General features: G+C 48.3%; 1 protein-coding gene and 1 long non-coding RNA gene across 2 annotated transcripts in view; both read right to left on the reverse strand.

Annotated features, from left to right (window-relative positions):
- Positions 1-19,295, reverse strand: part of LOC307132962 (uncharacterized protein) — a 116,052-nt gene that overhangs the window by 27,011 nt on the left and 69,746 nt on the right. The window contains exons 2-3 of the mRNA XM_079827615.1: positions 11,148-12,004; positions 9,963-10,226 (exon numbers count right to left, since the gene is read on the reverse strand). Of these exons, the coding sequence (XP_079683741.1) occupies positions 9,963-10,226; positions 11,148-11,919 (1,036 nt within the window). The 5' untranslated portion in view covers positions 11,920-12,004. The remainder of the gene's footprint in view (positions 1-9,962; positions 10,227-11,147; positions 12,005-19,295) is intronic.
- LOC307132963 lies at positions 7,056-8,933 on the reverse strand. The gene is made up of 4 exons (XR_013817339.1): positions 8,709-8,933; positions 8,247-8,619; positions 7,898-7,995; positions 7,056-7,770 (listed from the first exon to the last, which is right to left on the reverse strand). It is a non-coding gene; the product is annotated as an uncharacterized lncRNA (long non-coding RNA).

Genomic DNA, 19,295 nt, shown 5'->3' on the forward strand with positions numbered 1-19,295 from the left:
GGGTATTTGTAACTTGCGTTTGCAAAATCTTTGCACTCAAATCTAGAGCTACACTTATGTCAACAACCAGTCAAGAAACCAAGATGTTAACAAGTAAAACGTGACAGACATATCCTCTTCTTTCTTTTCTACTCTGTTAAAGAAAAGTTACTTTAATGTTAGCTTTTAGACACATCAAAGCTGCACGGGGGAGTTTACTTAGGCCAGACTTTGCTCCTGATGAGTTACTATAAGCAATGACTTCAATGCTATCTGTCTGCTCATGTAAATGTATGATAAAGTAATAGCATACTTACTAGATCTAATTCCTCTCTATATAAGATAAGTTGTCCACAGAATGCTATTTAATTACACAGAACCGCATGTATTCAACCCATATTTGAGATAAAATACAAATATACAGCTAAACCTAAACAAATACCACAGCTGTACAATTTTCACACCCTATACTAAATTTACCCTATACAATAGCCTAGCCCTACTCATCTGGATTGAAGCAGCAAACATTCAGTGTAACATTATTTAATATTTGAATCACAGCTTGTATAGTGTTTTGACATCGACAACCCAAGTGCATTTTACCTCAAACTTGCGACTAATTAACTTTCTAAAGTAGCAATCGATTCTCGGGTCGACATTAACACACTGACAAAATTATATTCTGAATTTAAAAAAAAAATTATACCACTTTTTAATGTGTGATTGTGTAAAGGTGTTCACCTTTAGATACCAACCTTTCGCGAACTTGCTTTCAACATCGAACTCGTTCCCTTTCGTTCAGTCACTACGACGTAACGTTAGTGACTAACGAATGGGGGTTTCGCTTAGAAGCCTATCAACTTCGAGTTTTGAGAAAACGCCCAATGGCGTGCCAATGCCATGGGGCATGCGGAATTTGCATACGTAGCTCCGCCTCACTGCGTGAGTATATAAGGAAGTACGAGGCAATATCGCATTATGTTTCTGCTTTCGGAGCCAAGAGTACCTACCTCTTCACTCCTACAGCCTTCTGAGACTCTGTCAGCTTCTTCGAGACGAGCAGCTTTCCAGTCGGTGTTGGTGTGACGGCGCGTTCCAGTGATCGCATACTTCCTGCCTGCTGATCTGTGCAGTGGTCCGCCTGACAGCTGGTGTGTGTTTCCCTGGGCGCTTCGGCATCGACTGCAAGGTTTTCCTCTCACAAAAAGAGCTTGCGCGTGGCACGTCTTTTTCAAGACGGCTCGCCCATGCACTTCCGGGTGCGATCGATTTTCCGCTGCTGTCTGAGGACGCATTCACTGCTCGAGCGTGTTTGGGCTTCAGCGCGCACGGGCAGTGTTTGCGGATGTGTCACGTTTCCATTGCGGGGGCGTGACCATCGCGATGTCACGGTCGAGACTCAATGATCTCCGTGAGGAGAGAGAGTCCCCTCTGCCACACCCCAATCTACCGTCCCCGAGTGAGATGGTACTTTGGCTGGTGGCCAGGGTGACCTGAGGGCGGTGCTGTGGTATTAAGAACCCCGACGTTCATTCCTCGGGCCACACCCCCCTCTTATACATCGCTTCCGCGAGTGTTGGATTGAATCTACGGCCCGTCTCTGACGCCCCGTTCGTTCAGTTCACGCTCCGGATAGCAGTGAGATGTCGATCGCCGCATCCCAAGGTGGGCTGGAGTCCTTTGGGGATGACGATTAGGTTGTGCTCCGCCTCCGGGTGTGTCAGCACTGCCTGATCTGACCTAAAGTTGACAGCCATGTTATCTCGGGCAGCCGCGAGTCTCGCGCTGGTGTGGAACTCCGCCCAGTCGCGGGTGCTCGTGGTTGCGCGATTGGTTTTTGGGGGCGGCACCCGACAGCTGTTGGGCCCCGCCCCCAATGCCTTTCGCTCCCGGGGTGCATGAGGAGATCACGCGGTCCCGGAAGTCCCCGTGCTTCTCGCGACCGTTTGGTGGCCTCCTCCGCCTTCTCTGCCCTTGATGGGGCCGCGGCCTAGGGTACACTGGGCCCCCCCCAGTGGCGTGACGTGGCGTGGTGTGGCTGTCCTAAGCACCCCCCCCAAAGCCTGTGGGCTCGTCTACTTCGGTGGCGTGGTCCCGCAGTGCTACGGGCAGGCCGCCGCCCCTTTGCACATGCACAAGGGTGGAGCCGACCCAGGGCTCTTCATTGAGCTGCGTGCCGCAACTGACCCCGCCCCCGGGCGGTGAAGGTGGCCACACGCTCCCTGGGTCGGGCGATGTCCACAGCTGTGGTCCGGGAGAACACCAGGCCTTACCTGGTGATGTGGAGGACGTTGAGCGGGCCCGCCTCCTCAACTCACCCATATCCCAGGCTGGCCTCTTCGGCGGCGCGGCTGAGAACTGCGCCCAACAGTTATCGGCCGCCCCAGAGCAGACTGAGGCTGCAACACGTACTGCCCCGGCGGCCAGCTGCTGCACCAGCCGCCGGCCCAGTCGCCTCAGTCCGCTCGCCGCCGAGGGCGCCCTCCCTCTTCCCGCCCGGCCCCAGCAGCAGCCTTCACCTGGGCCGCGCCGTGGAGGTGGTTGAGGATGTCGCCCAGTCCGCTCCCCAGACTGGTTAAACGCCAGGATGGAGGTGGACAACTCAGAGATGGGTTCCAGTTCTTCCCAGGGGATGGTAGCAGGGCCTCTCCTTCCCCCGGTGGAGGGCCGGGGGAAAATCCTTCCGCTGCTGGCCCCCGGGCTAGCAGCGCTTGGGAAGAACTCATGTTCCTGTCTCTGAGCACCCAGAGACCGGTGATGACAGTGCGCGCCACCCTCGGGTCTCGCCACTCGCATCCCTCTCTGTCGCCAGCCCCCTGGCAGAGCAGACCCCAGTGGAACGCGAGTCCTTCCCTGGTCTCCTCTGTCAGGGCGCAGCCGTTAACCGTGCTCCGACCCGGGGACGCCCAACAGCCTCCCCTGTCCGCGCCGGTAACGCTGCCTCGCTGCCCCACCCAGGGTACGTCTGTCGTCCGGATGACCCCGTTGGTGCAGTCTCTGGAAGCCTGGCTTCAGCTTCCGGGGCTGTCCCGCTGGGCTGCCCGGACCATCAGGCTCGGCTACGCGATTCAGTTCGCGCAGGCTCCTCCCCGTTACAGGGGAGTCCGCTATACCATGACCGGGGCCCATGCCCCCGTCATGCGTGCGGAGATTGCCACTCTACTGGCGAAGGGTGCGATCGAGCCTGTCCCTCCAGCCGAAATGAGGTCGGGGTTCTACAGCCCCTACTTCATTGTACCCAAGAAAACCGGTGGGTTACGGCCAATCCTGGACCTTCGCATCTTGAACCGATCCCTTCACCGGCTTCCGTTCGAGATGTTGACTGCGAAACGCCTTTTCGAATGCGTTCGTCCGTACGATTGGTTTGCAGCGATTGACCTGAAGGACGCCTACTTCCATGTCTCCATCCTTCCTCGACACAGACCGTTCCTACGGTTTGCTTTCGAGGGGCGGGCATACCAGTACGCAGTTCTCCCATTCGGGTTATCTCTGTCCCCTCGCGTCTTCACGAAGATCGCCGAGGCAGCCCTTGCGCCCCTTTGGCAGCACAGGGTCCGCATCCTGAACTACCTCGACGACTGGCTCATACTAGGCCACTCTCGAGAGCAGGTTTGCGGACACAGAGATCTGGTTCTCCACCACTTAACCCGTCTGGGCCTTCGGGTCAACTGGGAGAAGAGCAAACTTTGCCCCGTGCAGAGGATCTCTTTTCTCGGTATGGATATCGACTCGGTCGCCATGTACGCGCAGCTTTCGAGCGAGCGCGCGCAGTCTCTGCTGACTTGCCTCCGACAAATCGAGAGCAAGAATGCGGTTCCACTGAAACTTTTTCAGAGGCTCCTGGGGCATATGGCATCTGCAGCCGCGGTAACGCCGCTCGGATTGCTTCATATGAGACCGCTTCAGCACTGGCTTCGCGATCGAGTCCCGAGATGGGCATGGCAGTCTGGCACGCTCCGGGTCCAAGTGACTCGGGCCTGCTTACAGACACTCACCCCGTGGTCGAACCTCAGCTTTCTACGGGCCGGTGTGCCCTTAGAACGAGTTTCCAGGCATGTTGTCGCATCGACGGATGCCTCTGCCACGGGCTGGGGTGCCATGTGCAATGGACAAGCAGCCGCGGGCTCCTGGACAGGACCCCAGCGTCTCCTGCATGTCAATTGCCTCGAGTTGCTGGCAGTACGGTTCGCCCTGCACCGCTTCCGAGCGTTGCTGAAGGGTCAACATGTGCTTGTCCGGACAGACAACACGGCCGTAGTAGCGTACATCAACCACCAGGGCGGTCTACGCTCCTGCCGCATGTCTCAACTCGCCCGCCATCTCGTCTTATGGAGTCAGAAGCGCCTGAGGTCCCTTCGTGCTGTCCATATTCCGGGAGTCCTGAACCACGCAGCCGACGAGCTCTCGCGGTTTCAGCCTCTCCCGGGAGAATGGAGACTCCATCCCCGGACGGTTCAGCTGATTTGGGAACAGTTCGGCGACGCACAGGTAGACCTGTTTGCCTCCCACGACTCTTCCCACTGCAGCCTGTATTATTCCCTGACCGAGGGCACGCTCGGCACGGATGCACTGGCGCACAGCTGGCCGCGGGGCCTACGCAAATATGCGTTTCCCCCAGTGAGCCTACTCGCACAGCTTCTGTGCAAAATCAGGGAGGACAAGGAGCAGGTCCTTTTGGTCGCCCCGTACTGGCACGGCCGGACCTGGTTCCCCGAACTCTTTCTCCTTGCGACAGCCCCTCCCTGGCCTATTCCTCTGAGACCGGACCTCCTTACTCAGAGACGGGGCACCCATTGGCACCCGCGTCCCGACCTTTGGAACCTCCACGTGTGGCTCCTAGACGGGACCCGGCAGGTTTGAGTGGCCTACCACCTACGGTGGTCGCCACCATCACTTCCGCTAGGGCAGAGTCCACTCGGCATGCCTATGCGTTGAAGTGGAACCTCTTCGTCACCTGGTGCTCTTCCCGCCAAGAAGACCCCTGGAAATGTCCGATCGGGTCCGTGCTTCAGTTTCTCCAAGAGGGGCTGGAGCGAAGGCTGTCTCCCTCCACCCTCAAGGTATATGTGGCCGCAATATCTGCCCACCACGATCTCTTGGAGAACAAAAAGGTAAGTCAGCACGACCTGGTCATCAGGTTCCTGAGGGGAGCTAGGAGACTGAATCCTCCTCGCTCTCCTCTCGTACCCTCTTGGGACCTCGCAGTAGTACTAACTGCTCTGCTGAGACCTCCCTTTGAGCCTTTGCGGTCGGTTGATATTAAGTTTCTGTCTATGAAGACGGCTCTGCTGACCGCATTGGCCTCAGTCAAGAGGGTCGGGGACCTGCAGGCATTTTCGGTTGACGAAGCGTGCCTGGAGTTCGGGCCGGCTAACTCTCACGTGATCCTGAGACCCCGGCCTGGATATGTGCCCAAGGTTCCCACCACTCCGTTCAAGGACCAGGTGGTGAACCTGCAAGCGCTGCCTTTGGAGGAGGCAGACCCAGCCTTGGCATTGCTCTGTCCAGTACGCGCTCTCCGCGCCTACGTAGACATGACGCAGTGTTTCAGGACCTCAGACCAGCTCTTTGTCTGTTATGGTGGAGAGCGGAAGGGAAGTGCTCTCTCAAAGCAAAGGCTGTCTCACTGGATAGTGGACACCATTGCTTTGGCTTACCAGCAGCAAGGCCGACCATGTCCCCTTGGTGTGAGGGCACACTCCACCCGGAGTGTGGCTTCCTCTTGGGCTCTAGCGCATGGCGCCTCGCTAGCAGACATCTGCAGAGCTGCAGGCTGGGCGACACCCAACACATTCGCCAGATTCTATAATCTCCGAGTGGAGCCAGTGTCCGACTATGTACTCGCTCCCCCGAGGGGCCGGTAAGGACCAGGTTCAGGTGTCTTCGCTTGCTCGCCACTCCACTCCACGGACTGGATACGTGCGATATTTCCTCAGGTGAGTTCCCCGAGAGCCCTGAGCTCCTCCAGCACTGTCGACGCCGACATCAGTTCAGTCTGCCCTTTCGAGCCCAGACCCTCATGTCCGGCCAGGTGCCCCATGTGCATGGTTCCCTCTGGCGACCCCCACATGTGTATTTCACCGTAAGTCTCCGCAGTGAGCGGGTTTCTTCCCTTGGCGTGTCCCCGCCACCCCTAGGGTTAAAAATCCACCTTCGGCTGGTACCCTAGAGATCTTCCATATGCAACCCTCTCCGGGTCATATGTGTCTCTTAAGTCCTCCCCACGGGTAGGCATCTTGGCATTCCCTCACTGGGATATGCTTTCCAGTGTACCTTGGTAATCCTGTGTTAAGTGGGAGTCCTTCGTCCGTACTAGTCTTACGACAGGGTACTCACACTTACGCAGGGCGCTGGAAGACAGCTGAGTGGCGGGATTATATTGGGACCCCCATTCGTTAGTCACTAACGTTACGTCGTAGTGACTGAACGAAAGGGAACGTCTCGGTTACGGATGTAACCCTCGTTCCCTGAGGAGGGAACGGAGACGTAACGTCCCCTTGCCACATCAGCTGTGTTGCCTGGAACGCAGGAGTTCAGTCTTGGCTCCTCAAGCAGGTAACATAATGCGATATTGCCTCGTACTTCCTTATATACTCACGCAGTGAGGCGGAGCTACGTATGCAAATTCCGCATGCCCCATGGCATTGGCACGCCATTGGGCGTTTTCTCAAAACTCGAAGTTGATAGGCTTCTAAGCGAAACCCCCATTCGTTAGTCACTAACGTTACGTCTCCGTTCCCTCCTCAGGGAACGAGGGTTACATCCGTAACCGAGACGTTCTCATGGAGACGGCTGTATGCTCGGAGGGGAGGGGCTGTGTGTGTGTGTGTGTGTGTGTGTGTGGTGTGTGTGTGTGGTGCGTGTGTGTGGCGCGCGTGTATGTGAGAGAGAGCGTGAGTGAAAGACGCAGGGAAAGGAAATGCAGCTGAACATTATTTGCTCTATGAAAGACATTGATTAAGACGTAAACTAAGGATATTTAATCTATAATTTTATTTTAGTTAGTTTTGCCAAACACACATTACAGTTTTGGTTAGTTATAATTTTTTTGTAATGCCTCGTTTTTATTTTTATTTCAGTTAACGACAACCCACCTAGTTTTGTCGTTCGTTTTTTCGTTCGTTTTCGCTAACGATTATAACCTTGGTAACGACGAGACGAGATGAATCCTCCAGGCAGTTACTTGCAGTAGCGCTCCGGTCTACAATGCTCTGAAAGCTGCCACAGTTCACATCAATGCAACAAGACGCGGTGCATCATCTTGATAGCACAACGACTCTTTGTACTTCTGTCCAACTTCCGACTTTTCAGCTATTTTTTTGTAGCTGGATATATATCATTTGTTACGTCTAAATATGAATGAGGTTATTGATAAATCGAATTGTCATTGTTGTTCTTATTATCATATAGGGGGGCTTAGGAACATTTTGGGGTAGCTTCAGCCCCCCTAAAATAGGCCTAATGACGTCCCTGACCGCCACAATAAATAAATACATATACAAGTCAACAACACATGAAACAAAGCTTTATTCAAACTTATTCTAAAAATCACCCATTTACAGGCGGTGAACCCCACATCCTGCTGCCATCTCATCACAGCAGTGCAAATTCTGCGGCTGACCACCGTGGACACTTTCGCCTGTCCTTGCCATCCATCACATTCCTCATTGCTGCTCTTCTCAATGTGGACATCGTTGATCCAGAGGATGAGGAAGATCATGATGACGGCCCCCTGACAATCTGCTGTCTGCTCCAAACATTCATGTGCCTGCTCTCCATCAGCATAACTACCTGTAAAACATTTAAACAGGTTAAAATGTTTTACAATTCATGTCAGCAGTCCATTTCTTGCCATATTTTATTACAATTTTGTTTTGTTTTTTACAATCAATTGGTGTAGAGGGCTAAAGCACTGAACTGGTAAGCAGAAGGTCACTGGTTAGATCTCTACAGCCATCACCACCAGTGTGTGCTTGAGTAAGGCTCTTTACTCCAGGTGCTCCAGGGGGATCGTCCCTGTAATAAGAGCACTGTAAGTCGTTTTGGATAGAAGCATTTGCCAAATGCATAAATGTAAATGTGATTTTTGAAAATGCTTTTTTGAAAGTGTCTCGGGCACAAATGCTCAATAAAGCTGCTTATTTCTTAAAGTTTACCTTTTAAAGGTACTCCTATAATATAAAAGCATACACATTTCATACAAATTCTATTTGGGGGCATAAGGGTTAGTTCACCCAAACATATAAATTCAGTCATTATTTACTCGCCTTCACGCTGTTCGATCCCTGTGTTTTTCTTTGGGTTTTTTCTGAACACAAAAGGTGATTTTGGTCAAGTCCTACTGGTTTCTTCATACAATATCAGTCCAGACTTCCAGAAGCTTCATGACATTATTTGATGATGCTTTGAAACTTCTGAAAGTCGGGCTTGATTGCATGAACAGAAACCAGCAGAACAAACTTGACCAAAATCACATCCTCAATGTCTTTTGGTCTTTTTCTAGAAGCTCTCGCTGGGTCTGGGCTCACTGAGGATGAAGAGACCACAGCAACATCCGGGCCAGATGAGGCAATAAGGGTAGGTGGAGTGATTGAGGGTCTCATCCAAAGTGCTCACACCCGTCTGCAGACATTTCAGATCCTAGAAAAATGCACAAACACAATAGAAAAGTCATTTTAACAGCACAATGTCATTTGATATCTGTATTAGAAGTAACACAATTATCTTACTTAATATTTTTGTTCCAGGTTTTAAATTTTTTTCTTTTCACCCTGCCTTGCAGGCCCTGCTCCACCACAGAAGCTCTGCAGCAAATGCACAGACATCAAGAATCAGAAAAGTGCTGTAATAACTATGTTTGAAATTACAATAATTAAAATAAACTACAACTTAAGATTTAATTCATTTCTGTAGTATACTAACGCAAAGCCCAACATTTAGTAAGCATCTTTATCTTTAAGATGTATTGGTTTATGTAAATCCACTTTGGAGACGTAAGTTATGAATGTTACTGGAGCTCCCCTGTTAGCTATACATATTAAAACGTGTTTTTACTGCACAATCACAACTATACTATACTGTCTGTCGTCTTTACACCTTCAACAATTCAATAGTTTACTCTACAGTAGCTTAACACAAGGGAACCGTGATTGTGGTTTGTAATACTCACATTTGAAAACACCCGCGTTGCTTTTCTCCACCATATTCGCTAATGACCTGACATATCCTTTCCTGTGGCCTCATGGGAAGGCAGGGATAAAAAGTATCTGATGATGAGTGCTTCACAATCTGGACAGAAGCAGTAGGCCATCCGAGGATTTCTCGCCTACTCTTTTATGATTACTGAGATTTCGAACATACTACTCCTTTCACATTCTGTTTTCTCCTACTATATAGTAGGTAAGTAGGCATATTCAAACGCAGCATTAGTACACGCACGTCCGAATCTCGCGAGAAATAGTACAAAACCCCGGTAATTCTCGCCTACTCTTTTATGAATACTAAGGATTCGGACATACTATTCGCTCGCCTACTACTTTTTACATACCATATAGTTGGAAAGTATGCAGTTTTGAATGCAGCCGTTCATTGCTGTACTGAGGATGCGCCAGGACTTCTCTTCGGACAAAGTGATTCTTGAATATGCACCTGTGGTATATCTAATTATAGCCAATGTCAGAGGCTGCCAAGTTCAAGGCCAAGTTCCTTGGCATGCTCACACACTTACTTCACAGCCAGTCACACAAAAAGGTGTTCCCAAAGCGCTGATTCAGCGCAGCACCTCGTTTCTGCTTTCTCAGGGAACAGGGTTACAGTCAAGTAACTGAGACGTTTTACACATTCCTGCTATTAATACCATGTGTAAATCTCTATTTGCTAAACACTTGGCATTAACATCTGTCTCAGTCTCACAAGAGTAAACAGGCCCACAACAAAAGGAAATTAAACCCTGTTTTTACATCCTTCAGACAAATAATTCATACCTTTAGTGTTCTTTATATCGGTCACTGTTCGTTTAGTTCCTGGTTCCTTTAACTGGTCATTGGGTATTTCGTCTGAATTTGTTGACTGTGAAGTGCTTTTTGGTTGTGAATAGTTGGAACTAACAATGTCAACTCCTGGTGATGGTGCCTCTAGTTGTAGACTGGTTTTGCTTGTGCTAACAGAGGTGGTTGCAATATATGATCGTAAAGTGGTAAACTGTATTTTTGGCTGAATTTTAGCTGGAGTGGTTACCCCCAAACTACCTGATAAATAAAAACAAAAAGAACACATCAAACAGTTTTTCCTGTAGTTTTTGTTAAAACATTATTATTAAAAAAACAATGAATTATTTACATCTTGTATAAATATTTACATCTAGTATGTATATATATGAAGAGTTCAGATGCAAAAGCCTCTTAAAGCCACTTCAGTCAAAAATGAGATAACGATACTGAGTGAATGCTCTCCGCATACTATGCGTATGCGTTCATAAAATACTTTCACTTCAAACCCACTAAATCCCAGCCTCAGCCCATTCAGAAGTACCGATACTTAGGTAGAAACCTATACATAGAAGCCTGACAAAAATATGCTTATTTTAAAGAAAAACGTCAGATAGACCTAGAGGCTTTAGCATCTGAAGTCTTCATACATACATATACATACATACACATACATATATAATATATATATATACACTGATCAGGCATGACATTATGACCACTGACAGGATAAGTGAATAACACTGATTATCTCTTCATCCCAGCACCTGTTAGTAGGTGGGACGTATTAGGCAGCAAGTGAACATTTTGTCCTCAAAGTTGATGTGTTAGAAGCAGGAAAAATGTGCAAGCGTAAAGATTTGAGCGAGTTTGACAAGGGCCAAATTGTGATGGCTAGACGACTCGGTCAGAGCAAACTGCAGCTCTTGTGGAGTGTTCCCAGTACGCAGGTCAGTCTCTAACAATCATGTGCTGGCCCGTGTGGTCCGATCAAACAGACGAGCTACTGTAGCTCAAATTGCTTAAGAAGTTAATCCTGGTGCTAATAGAAAGGTGTCAGTGCCCGTTCCTTGACAGGTCAGGACTGTTTTGGCAGCAAAAGTGGGACCAACACAATATTATGAATGGTCAAAATGTTATGCCTGATCGGTGTATATAAGCATCACTTCATCTGTACTATACCTCTTTCCAGACGAGTTCTGTTGCCGTCCAATTGTCTCATCCCATTTGAAGTGGATAGAGGCTTTTCATTAGGTGGTGCAGTTGCAGAAGGGCTGGTCTGGAGTGAAGGTTTGATTGTTGGATTTGTATGTACTGTGGCCAAATTAGCCAGCACACTATGAGCAGTCTGAACTTGTGGTCTGTTCTGGGCATGCTCTTCACCAATATATGTTATAGACTCTGTTGGTGACCTAACAAAGCCATTTTCTTCAGGTATTACCACATCACCTGACCCAACTGATGACAAGTCTTTGTCTTTAAATTCAGTAACTTGGTCATCTGTAATTGACTGTGTCTCATCAACAGCCTCTTTTACTTTTCCAGCGGCATCTTGTGGTAGCATGACATGTTGAGTAGAACCTCTTTTCACTCTGTCTTTGTGTGATACTACAAATTTACCCCTTGACACAGTTATCTCAGTATGTGACGTTTTTGCTAAAAATATGTCCTCAGTTTTTCTACTTTCAGTCCATTCATTTGAATCTCCAATTGATTTAATGAAATTTTTCCTATAGAAGCCACGAAGAAATGGTTTGACAACTTCTAATGCAGCATTGGCAGTCAGTCTATGATCAGTTTTTTTGACAAGCACATAAGTCTGTTTTCTTGAACAAAAGGAAAACATGCTGTGATTTGAATGAGAGGTCAGAGGCGAAAGAGAGCTTCCATGGGCATGACTTATGATTGGATGAATTAGAGGCAGTAGAAGAAAGAGTTGGAGTAGAGGCACCATACTGCCAATCTGCCCTACAGCGAAACTACCTATGGCTGTGGCTGTTTGTTGAAAAATGCTCACCCGTTTCTTCTAATTTCTTCTCCTGCAGAGAGAAACAAATACATTACAATTAAACTCACAAAAATTCTCCTTGGTGATTGATAGAACATTTGAGAGATAAATGTCTATATTGAATAAGAAAAATGCATAACCATACTTGTCACATTAGCTTTTTAATTATTGGTCAAAGAATACATGATGGATAGCAAGTGGAAGCAATTGGGAACAACAGCAACTCAGCCACGAAGTGGTAGGCCACGTAATATCACAGAGCGGGGTCAGCGCATGCCAATAGTCAATAGCTACACCCTGTTGAAAAAAACAGCATATGCTGGTAAGGTAATTTTTTGAAGCACGGCAGCTGGTTTGAGCTGGTTTAACACTCTTGAGTTCGGCAAACCTTAAAATACTGACGCGATCCATGCGAGTATACCCGCCCATATCAGCTCGAAAAAACACATCAAGTTTAGATTATGTACGTTTTGAGACGCGGTGAGGAATAATCCTGGAATAATTTACCTCAGAAGAAAAGCTGTTTATTTCTAAGAGCAACGGATCCAGCCGATGATTGTGAGGTAAGTTTATTCGGTAACACTTTACAATAACAGTACATGAATAATCATGTATTAATACATGAATTAATAGTTTATTAAACATGTACTCATGATTAGTGAAGATATCAAATAATCATGAACAAATGAGGAGCTATCATGAACTAAGACAGGAGTCATAAGGATTCATGCATGAATAACAGCAGCATTAATACATGTTACACTGTTAGACATTTCTGTAATTTGTACAGTTATTTACTATATATCACCCAGTATAATACTGTAAATTCTCTTTACAGTAAATAACTTTAATTCCCGTTGCATCATGGGTATTTTCTATGACGTCAAACACCAAATACAGTGATTTCCTGTATTTTTTAAAAATAAAGTATAATACTGTATTTACCACAACGGCCTATTTGGCACAATTGGGATCGACAGGATTTGCTTTAGATTTATATTAGGAACCATCAGTGCAGCGTTAAAAGTTTCACCCGAGGAGAGAGCTCACGGTTCCAGAGCACATATGAGCTGTGTCCGGACACCCTGTGAAGATTTTTTCATCCCCCGTGAGAACGGCAAACAAGCAAGGTAAGTGTGATTTGTACTAGCCGCGGTTGTCTGCACCCCAATTTTAGCTTGTCAGCATTGGTGCTAAAAACTGAGGTAAACCTAACGTTTTATGAATTTATTGAATTAGATTAGGAACCGGCGCAGCGTTGTAAGTTTTGCCCGAGGAGAGAGCTCACAGTCCGGTCAACATACTTTACATAACGTTAGGTTAGCATTTGCTTAAACTTTGCTGCTAAAAACTGAGGTAAACCTAACGTTTTATTTAAAAAAAATGAGTTTATTGAATTAGATTAGGAACCAGTGCAGCCAGCGTCGTGGGTAACGTTACTGCCCGAGGAGAGAGCTCACGGTCCGGACAACATACTTTACATAACGTTAGGTTATCATTTGCTTCAGCTTTGGTACTAAAACTGAGGTAACATTAACCTAACGTTTTATTTTTAAAAAGACTTAACGTTAGTGAGTTTATTGAATTAACTTTACCAATACAATGAAGATTTTGTTTATCGAGCATATTAAGCGTACACGGGTCAGACTAAGAGCAGTTCAAAAACCCTTATGATGGGTCCGGCCGGGCTCAGCCCGAAGGAGCGACGTGGGGACACCTTCCCGTGGGCCCACCACTCACGGGAGGGACCGTAAGGGGCCGGTGCAAAGCGAATCGGGCAGCAGTCGAAGGCGGGGGCCTAGACGACCCGATCCCTGGACACGGAAACTGGCTCTTGGGACATGGAATGTCACCTCGCTGGCGGGGAAGGAGCCTGAGATTGTGCGTGAGGTTGAGAGGTTCCGACTAGAGATAGTCGGAATCACCTCCACGCATGGCTTGGGCTCTGGAACCACACTCCTCGAGAGGGGATGGACTCTTTACCACTCTGGAGTTGCCCATGGTGAGAGGCGGCGGGCTGGTGTGGGTTTGCTTATAGCCCCCCAGCTCTGCTGCCATGTGTTGGAGTTTACCCCGGTGAACGAGAGGGTCGTTTCCCTGCGGCTTCGGCTCGGGGATAGGTCTCTCACTGTTGTGTGTGCCTACGGGCCGAACGGCAGTGCAGAGTACCCGACCTTCTTGGAGTCTCTGGGAGGGGTGCTGGAGAGTGCTCCGACTGGGGACTCCGTCGTTCTACTGGGGGACTTCAACGCCCACGTGGGCAATGACAGTGAAACCTGGAGGGGCGTGATTGGGAGGAACGGCCCCCCTGATCTGAACCCGAGTGGTGTTCAGTTATTGGACTTCTGTGCTAGTTACAGTTTGTCCATAACGAACACCATGTTCAAGCATAAGGGTGTCCATCAGTGCACATGGCACCAGGACACCCTAGGTCGTAGGTCAATGATCGACTTTGTGGTCGTTTCATCTGATCTGCGGCCGTATGTCTTGGACACTCGGGTGAAGAGAGGGGCGGAGCTGTCAACTGATCACCACCTGGTGGTGAGTTGGATCCGATGGCGGGGGAGGAAGCTGGACAGACCCTGTAAACCCAAGCGTACTGTGAGGGTCTGCTGGAAACGTTTGGCCGAGTCTCCTGTCAGAGAGATCTTCAACTCCTGCCTCCGGCAGAGCTTCGACCGGATCCCGAGGGAGGCTGGAGATATTGAGTCCGAGTGGACCATGTTCTCCACCTCCATTGTCAAAGCGGCTGCTCGGAGCTGTGGACGCAAGGTCTCCGGTGCCTGTCGAGGCGGCAATCCCCGAACCCGGTGGTGGACACCGGAAGTAAGGGATGCCGTCAAGCTGAAGAAGGAGTCCTATCGGGCCTGGCTGGCTTGTGGGACTCCTGAGGCAGCTGACAGGTACCGACAGGCTAAACGGACTGCAGCCCGGGTGGTCGTGGAGGCAAAAACCCGGGCCTGGGAGGAGTTCGGTGAGGCCATGGAAAAAGACTATCGGCTGGCCTCGAAGAGATTCTGGCAAACCGTCCGGCGCCTCAGGAGGGGGAAGCAGTGCCCTACCAACGCTGTTTACAGTGGCGATGGGCGGCTGTTGACCTCGACTGGGGATGTTGTCGGACGGTGGAAGGAATACTTCGAGGATCTCCTCAATCCCGCCGTCACGTCTTCCATTGAGGAAGCAGAGGCTGGGGGCTCAGAGGAGGACTCGTCCATCACCCGGGCTGAAGTCACCGAGGTGGTCAAGAAACTCCTCGGTGGCAAGGCACCGGGGGTGGATGAGATCCGCCCTGAGTACCTGAAGTCTCTGGATGTTGTGGGGCTGTCTTGGCTGACACGCCTCTGCAGCATCGCGTGGCGGTCGGGGACAGTGCCTCTGGGATGGCAGACCGGGGTGGTGGTCCCTCTTTTTAAGAAGGGGGACCGGAGGGTGTGTTCCAACTATAGGGGGATCACACTTCTCAGCCTCCCCGGGAAAGTCTATGCCAGGGTACTGGAGAGGAGAATACGGCCGATAGTGGAACCTCGGATTCAGGAGGAACAGTGTGGTTTTCGTCCTGGTCGCGGAACACTGGACCAGCTCTATACCCTCTACAGGGTGCTGGAGGGTTCATGGGAGTTTGCCCAACCAGTCCACATTTGTTTTGTGGATTTGGAGAAGGCATTCGACTGTGTCCCTCGCGGCGTCCTGTGGAGGGTGCTCTGGGAGTATGGGGTCCGGGGTCCTTTGCTGAGGGCTGTCCGGTCCCTGTATGACCGAAGCAGGAGTTTGGTCCGCATTGCCGGCAGTAAGTCAGACTTGTTCCCGGTGCATGTTGGACTCCGGCAGGGCTGCCCTTTGTCGCCGGTTCTGTTCATAATTTTTATGGACAGAATTTCTAGGCGCAGCCAGGGGCCGGAGGGTGTCAGGTTTGGGGACCACACGGTTTCGTCTCTGCTCTTTGCAGATGACGTTGTCGTGTTGGCCCCTTCTAACCAGGACCTTCAGCATGCATTGGGACGGTTTGCAGCCGAGTGTGAAGCGGCTGGGATGAGGATCAGCACCTCCAAATCCGAGGCCATGGTCCTCAGTCGGAAAAGGGTGGCTTGCCCACTCCAGGTTGGTGGAGAGTTCCTGCCCCAAGTGGAGGAGTTTAAGTATCTAGGGGTCTTGTTCACGAGTGAGGGGAGGATGGAACGGGAGATTGACAGACGGATCGGTGCAGCTTCTGCAGTAATGCGGTCGATGTACCGGTCTGTCGTGGTGAAGAAAGAGCTAAGCCATAAGGCGAAGCTCTCGATTTACCGGTCAATCTACGTTCCTACTCTCACCTATGGTCATGAGCTTTGGGTCATGACCGAAAGGACAAGATCCCGGATACAGGCGGCCGAAATGAGCTTTCTCCGCAGGGTGGCTGGGCGCTCCCTTAGAGATAGGGTGAGAAGCTCAGTCACTCGGGAGGAACTCGGAGTAGAGCCGCTGCTCCTCCACATCGAGAGGGGACAGCTGAGGTGGCTCGGGCATCTGTTCCGGATGCCTCCTGAACGCCTTCCCGGGAAGGTGTTTCGGGCATGTCCAACCGGGAGGAGGCCCCGGGGAAGACCGAGGACACGCTGGAGGGATTATGTCTCCCGGCTGGCCTTGGAACGCCTCGGTGTCCCCCCGGAAGAGCTAGAGGAAGTGTCTAGGGAGAGGGAAGTCTGGGCATCTCTGCTTAGACTGCTGCCCCCGCGACCCGGCCCCGGATAAGCGGAAGAAGATGGATGGATGGATGGACATTTTAGATAAGAATACCAGGAGCCTGCCTGTGCTGTGCGACACTGGAACTCATACAACGGTAAGTAACGTTACTCCTCTTTGTTTCTCCACATATTACTGTTAAATCAAAGTTTTTCTTGTATGTTTTAGTCGGGTCTGTTTAACTGAATCACAAAATTATCTAGTTTTTCCACCTCTTTTTAGTTGTAACTAGCCATGTACCATTTTTTTCATAAATTATATTATACTAAAATAATCCAAAACTGTGTTTGTCCAGGACTGACAGATTATAATTTTATTTTCTGGAATTTAAGCAGTCCTGGTCAATTTTTGGATGATTTTGGCAGATGAAATATAATTTATGAAAAAAAAAACATGGCAAAACTTTAGAATAATGTTGCTCAAGTGCAAACCTGAATACATTTCTGAACATTTCTGAAGAAGATGAAGAATGTTTGTAACCTAACAGATTGAGGCACCATTCACTTCTATAGTAATTTTTTCCTACTATGGAAGTGAATGGTGCCTCAAAATTGTCTGGTTACAAACATTCTTTAAAAGGTTTAGAACAACAGGGCGAGTAAATGACAGAATTTACTTTTTTTTTTTTTGGTGAACTATCCGTTTAATGACGGACCATTATTTTAAAGTGTTACCAAAAACATTTAAAGCAAAGGCACTAAGGGTGATGAAATTTAAAATATCTTTATTCTCTTAATTTTCTCTTGCTTTAAGTTTTTTTCGTGAGGAAAAACCCAGAGGAGGGAACAAGATGCACCACTAAAACCGGAGTGAGTCGGAAGACCGGGGAAGTTGTGAACAGGAAGACAACTGTAATCAACAACAGAGTGTCATCCTTCCTTCGCCACCTAATGGAGTTTGAATGGAAAAACTTGGACTAGGTGAGACACTTTTTTAATAGGATATGTAATGTACACAGACACTTACGCTGTATTCACACAGGGCGTCATGCCGGTTAGAAATTTTGTCTGACCTGAGACAGCACAGACGCCACATTACAGTGACGTATGGCATCAAAGTACCGCAAGAGCGATTCGAGAGCAGCCACTAATACAGCTGGTGCAGTTTCTCCAGAGCGACTGCACGGACTTTGATGATGACACAGCTGTTCCACGATTGGCCAGATTCTCCGCATGACAGCGATCACATGTGTTTCGTGTTTATTCTAAAACCTTCAGTTCCTCTAATGCGCACAAATCTCTTTTTTATAACAGTTAAACCTCTTTTCATGTAGTCGCGATGTTATATTGTCATGTTTATCAAAATAAAACAGATGAAAAACGTAGACCCCCACTTCATTGATAGTTTAGGCTTGTATGTTAACTTTATTCTTGTACAAACACACGCTGTATTAAGCAGTGCATAAAGTATTACATGACAAAAAATGTATCTGAAACATCTGTGTATTGACAAATATTGCATTTATTTCACTTCAGCTGATAAAGTGTGCAAACACAGCGCAAGCGTCACTGCGGGAAGCAGAAAGTGTCAGACTTCACGTCTCAGTTTGCAGCTCCTCCCCGCCTGCACACGGCTACTCTCGCCGATTGGTTGCATCCAGCCACAGCTGATGTCCAACACACCTTTCAACTTCTGCCGCTTGCAACGTGAGTGAAGCGACGCAACGCGACGGAACCCACAATTCAGTTCAGCAACGCATGACGTCACCCATTCAAAGTAAATGAGAAGCGTTAACGCCGGTGCGAATGTAGCATTAAGTTTGAGGATACCTAACTAAAGCTAATGCAGTATACATGTAATCCATCCTGCAATAAAAGGTTACATTGTTGTTTTTGATTAAATAGTTTGTGAAATCATGTTGAGGTGATTCAGTAATATTACTTTTTTGGAGCATGTAGTTTGTGCTGCTGCTACTATTATGTACTGACAGTTTTCTTTAGTTTTTTACTCAATATCAATTTTGTTAAGCTAAATAACAGAGACACCTCTCTAATATGCAATCAGGTTCAGCATCACTACAAAGTACATTCTTCAAAATATTCATAACATTGAATCACCAGCTAAAACAAAAACTGGACATTTCATTTCACATCTTCATGAAGGCATTGCAGGACTGGATTAGACTAGACAGCATACGTTGAGCTAGGTGCACCTCAAAGTGTTAACTGTCTATAAAATAGTATTTTACCATTATGATGAATTGTAATGGGATTATTATTTTTTATTATATTCCAACAGTGTAAAAAGTTTGTGTATACTCAAATTGTATGACTAACTTCATATCATTTTTATCTAGAGGGACTTCTTGCCATAATGGAGCAGAATCCTGGTTCCTGTTTGAAATCATCCAATGTGGAAGATGGCACAGATCGGTACAGACATGAAACTTGTGTTTGTGTTGTGATAACTTGTTTCAGAATTAATTTGCTCTTTGTTTATATTTTATTCATGTATATGTGTATTTTGCACCAAAGTTACAGAATTCTTCAACAAACTATTTACAGTATTCTACCAACTATTTTCTGCAGAGTTTTTAAAATTGTAGCTCAAACAATAGTGTGTGGCGCTAGCAAGGTCATGGGTTCAATTCCCAGGGAAAGCAA

The sequence above is a fragment of the Gobio gobio genome (assembly GCF_949357685.1).
Source record: "Gobio gobio genome assembly, chromosome: 10".
Classification (NCBI taxonomy): Eukaryota; Metazoa; Chordata; class Actinopteri; order Cypriniformes; family Gobionidae; genus Gobio; species Gobio gobio.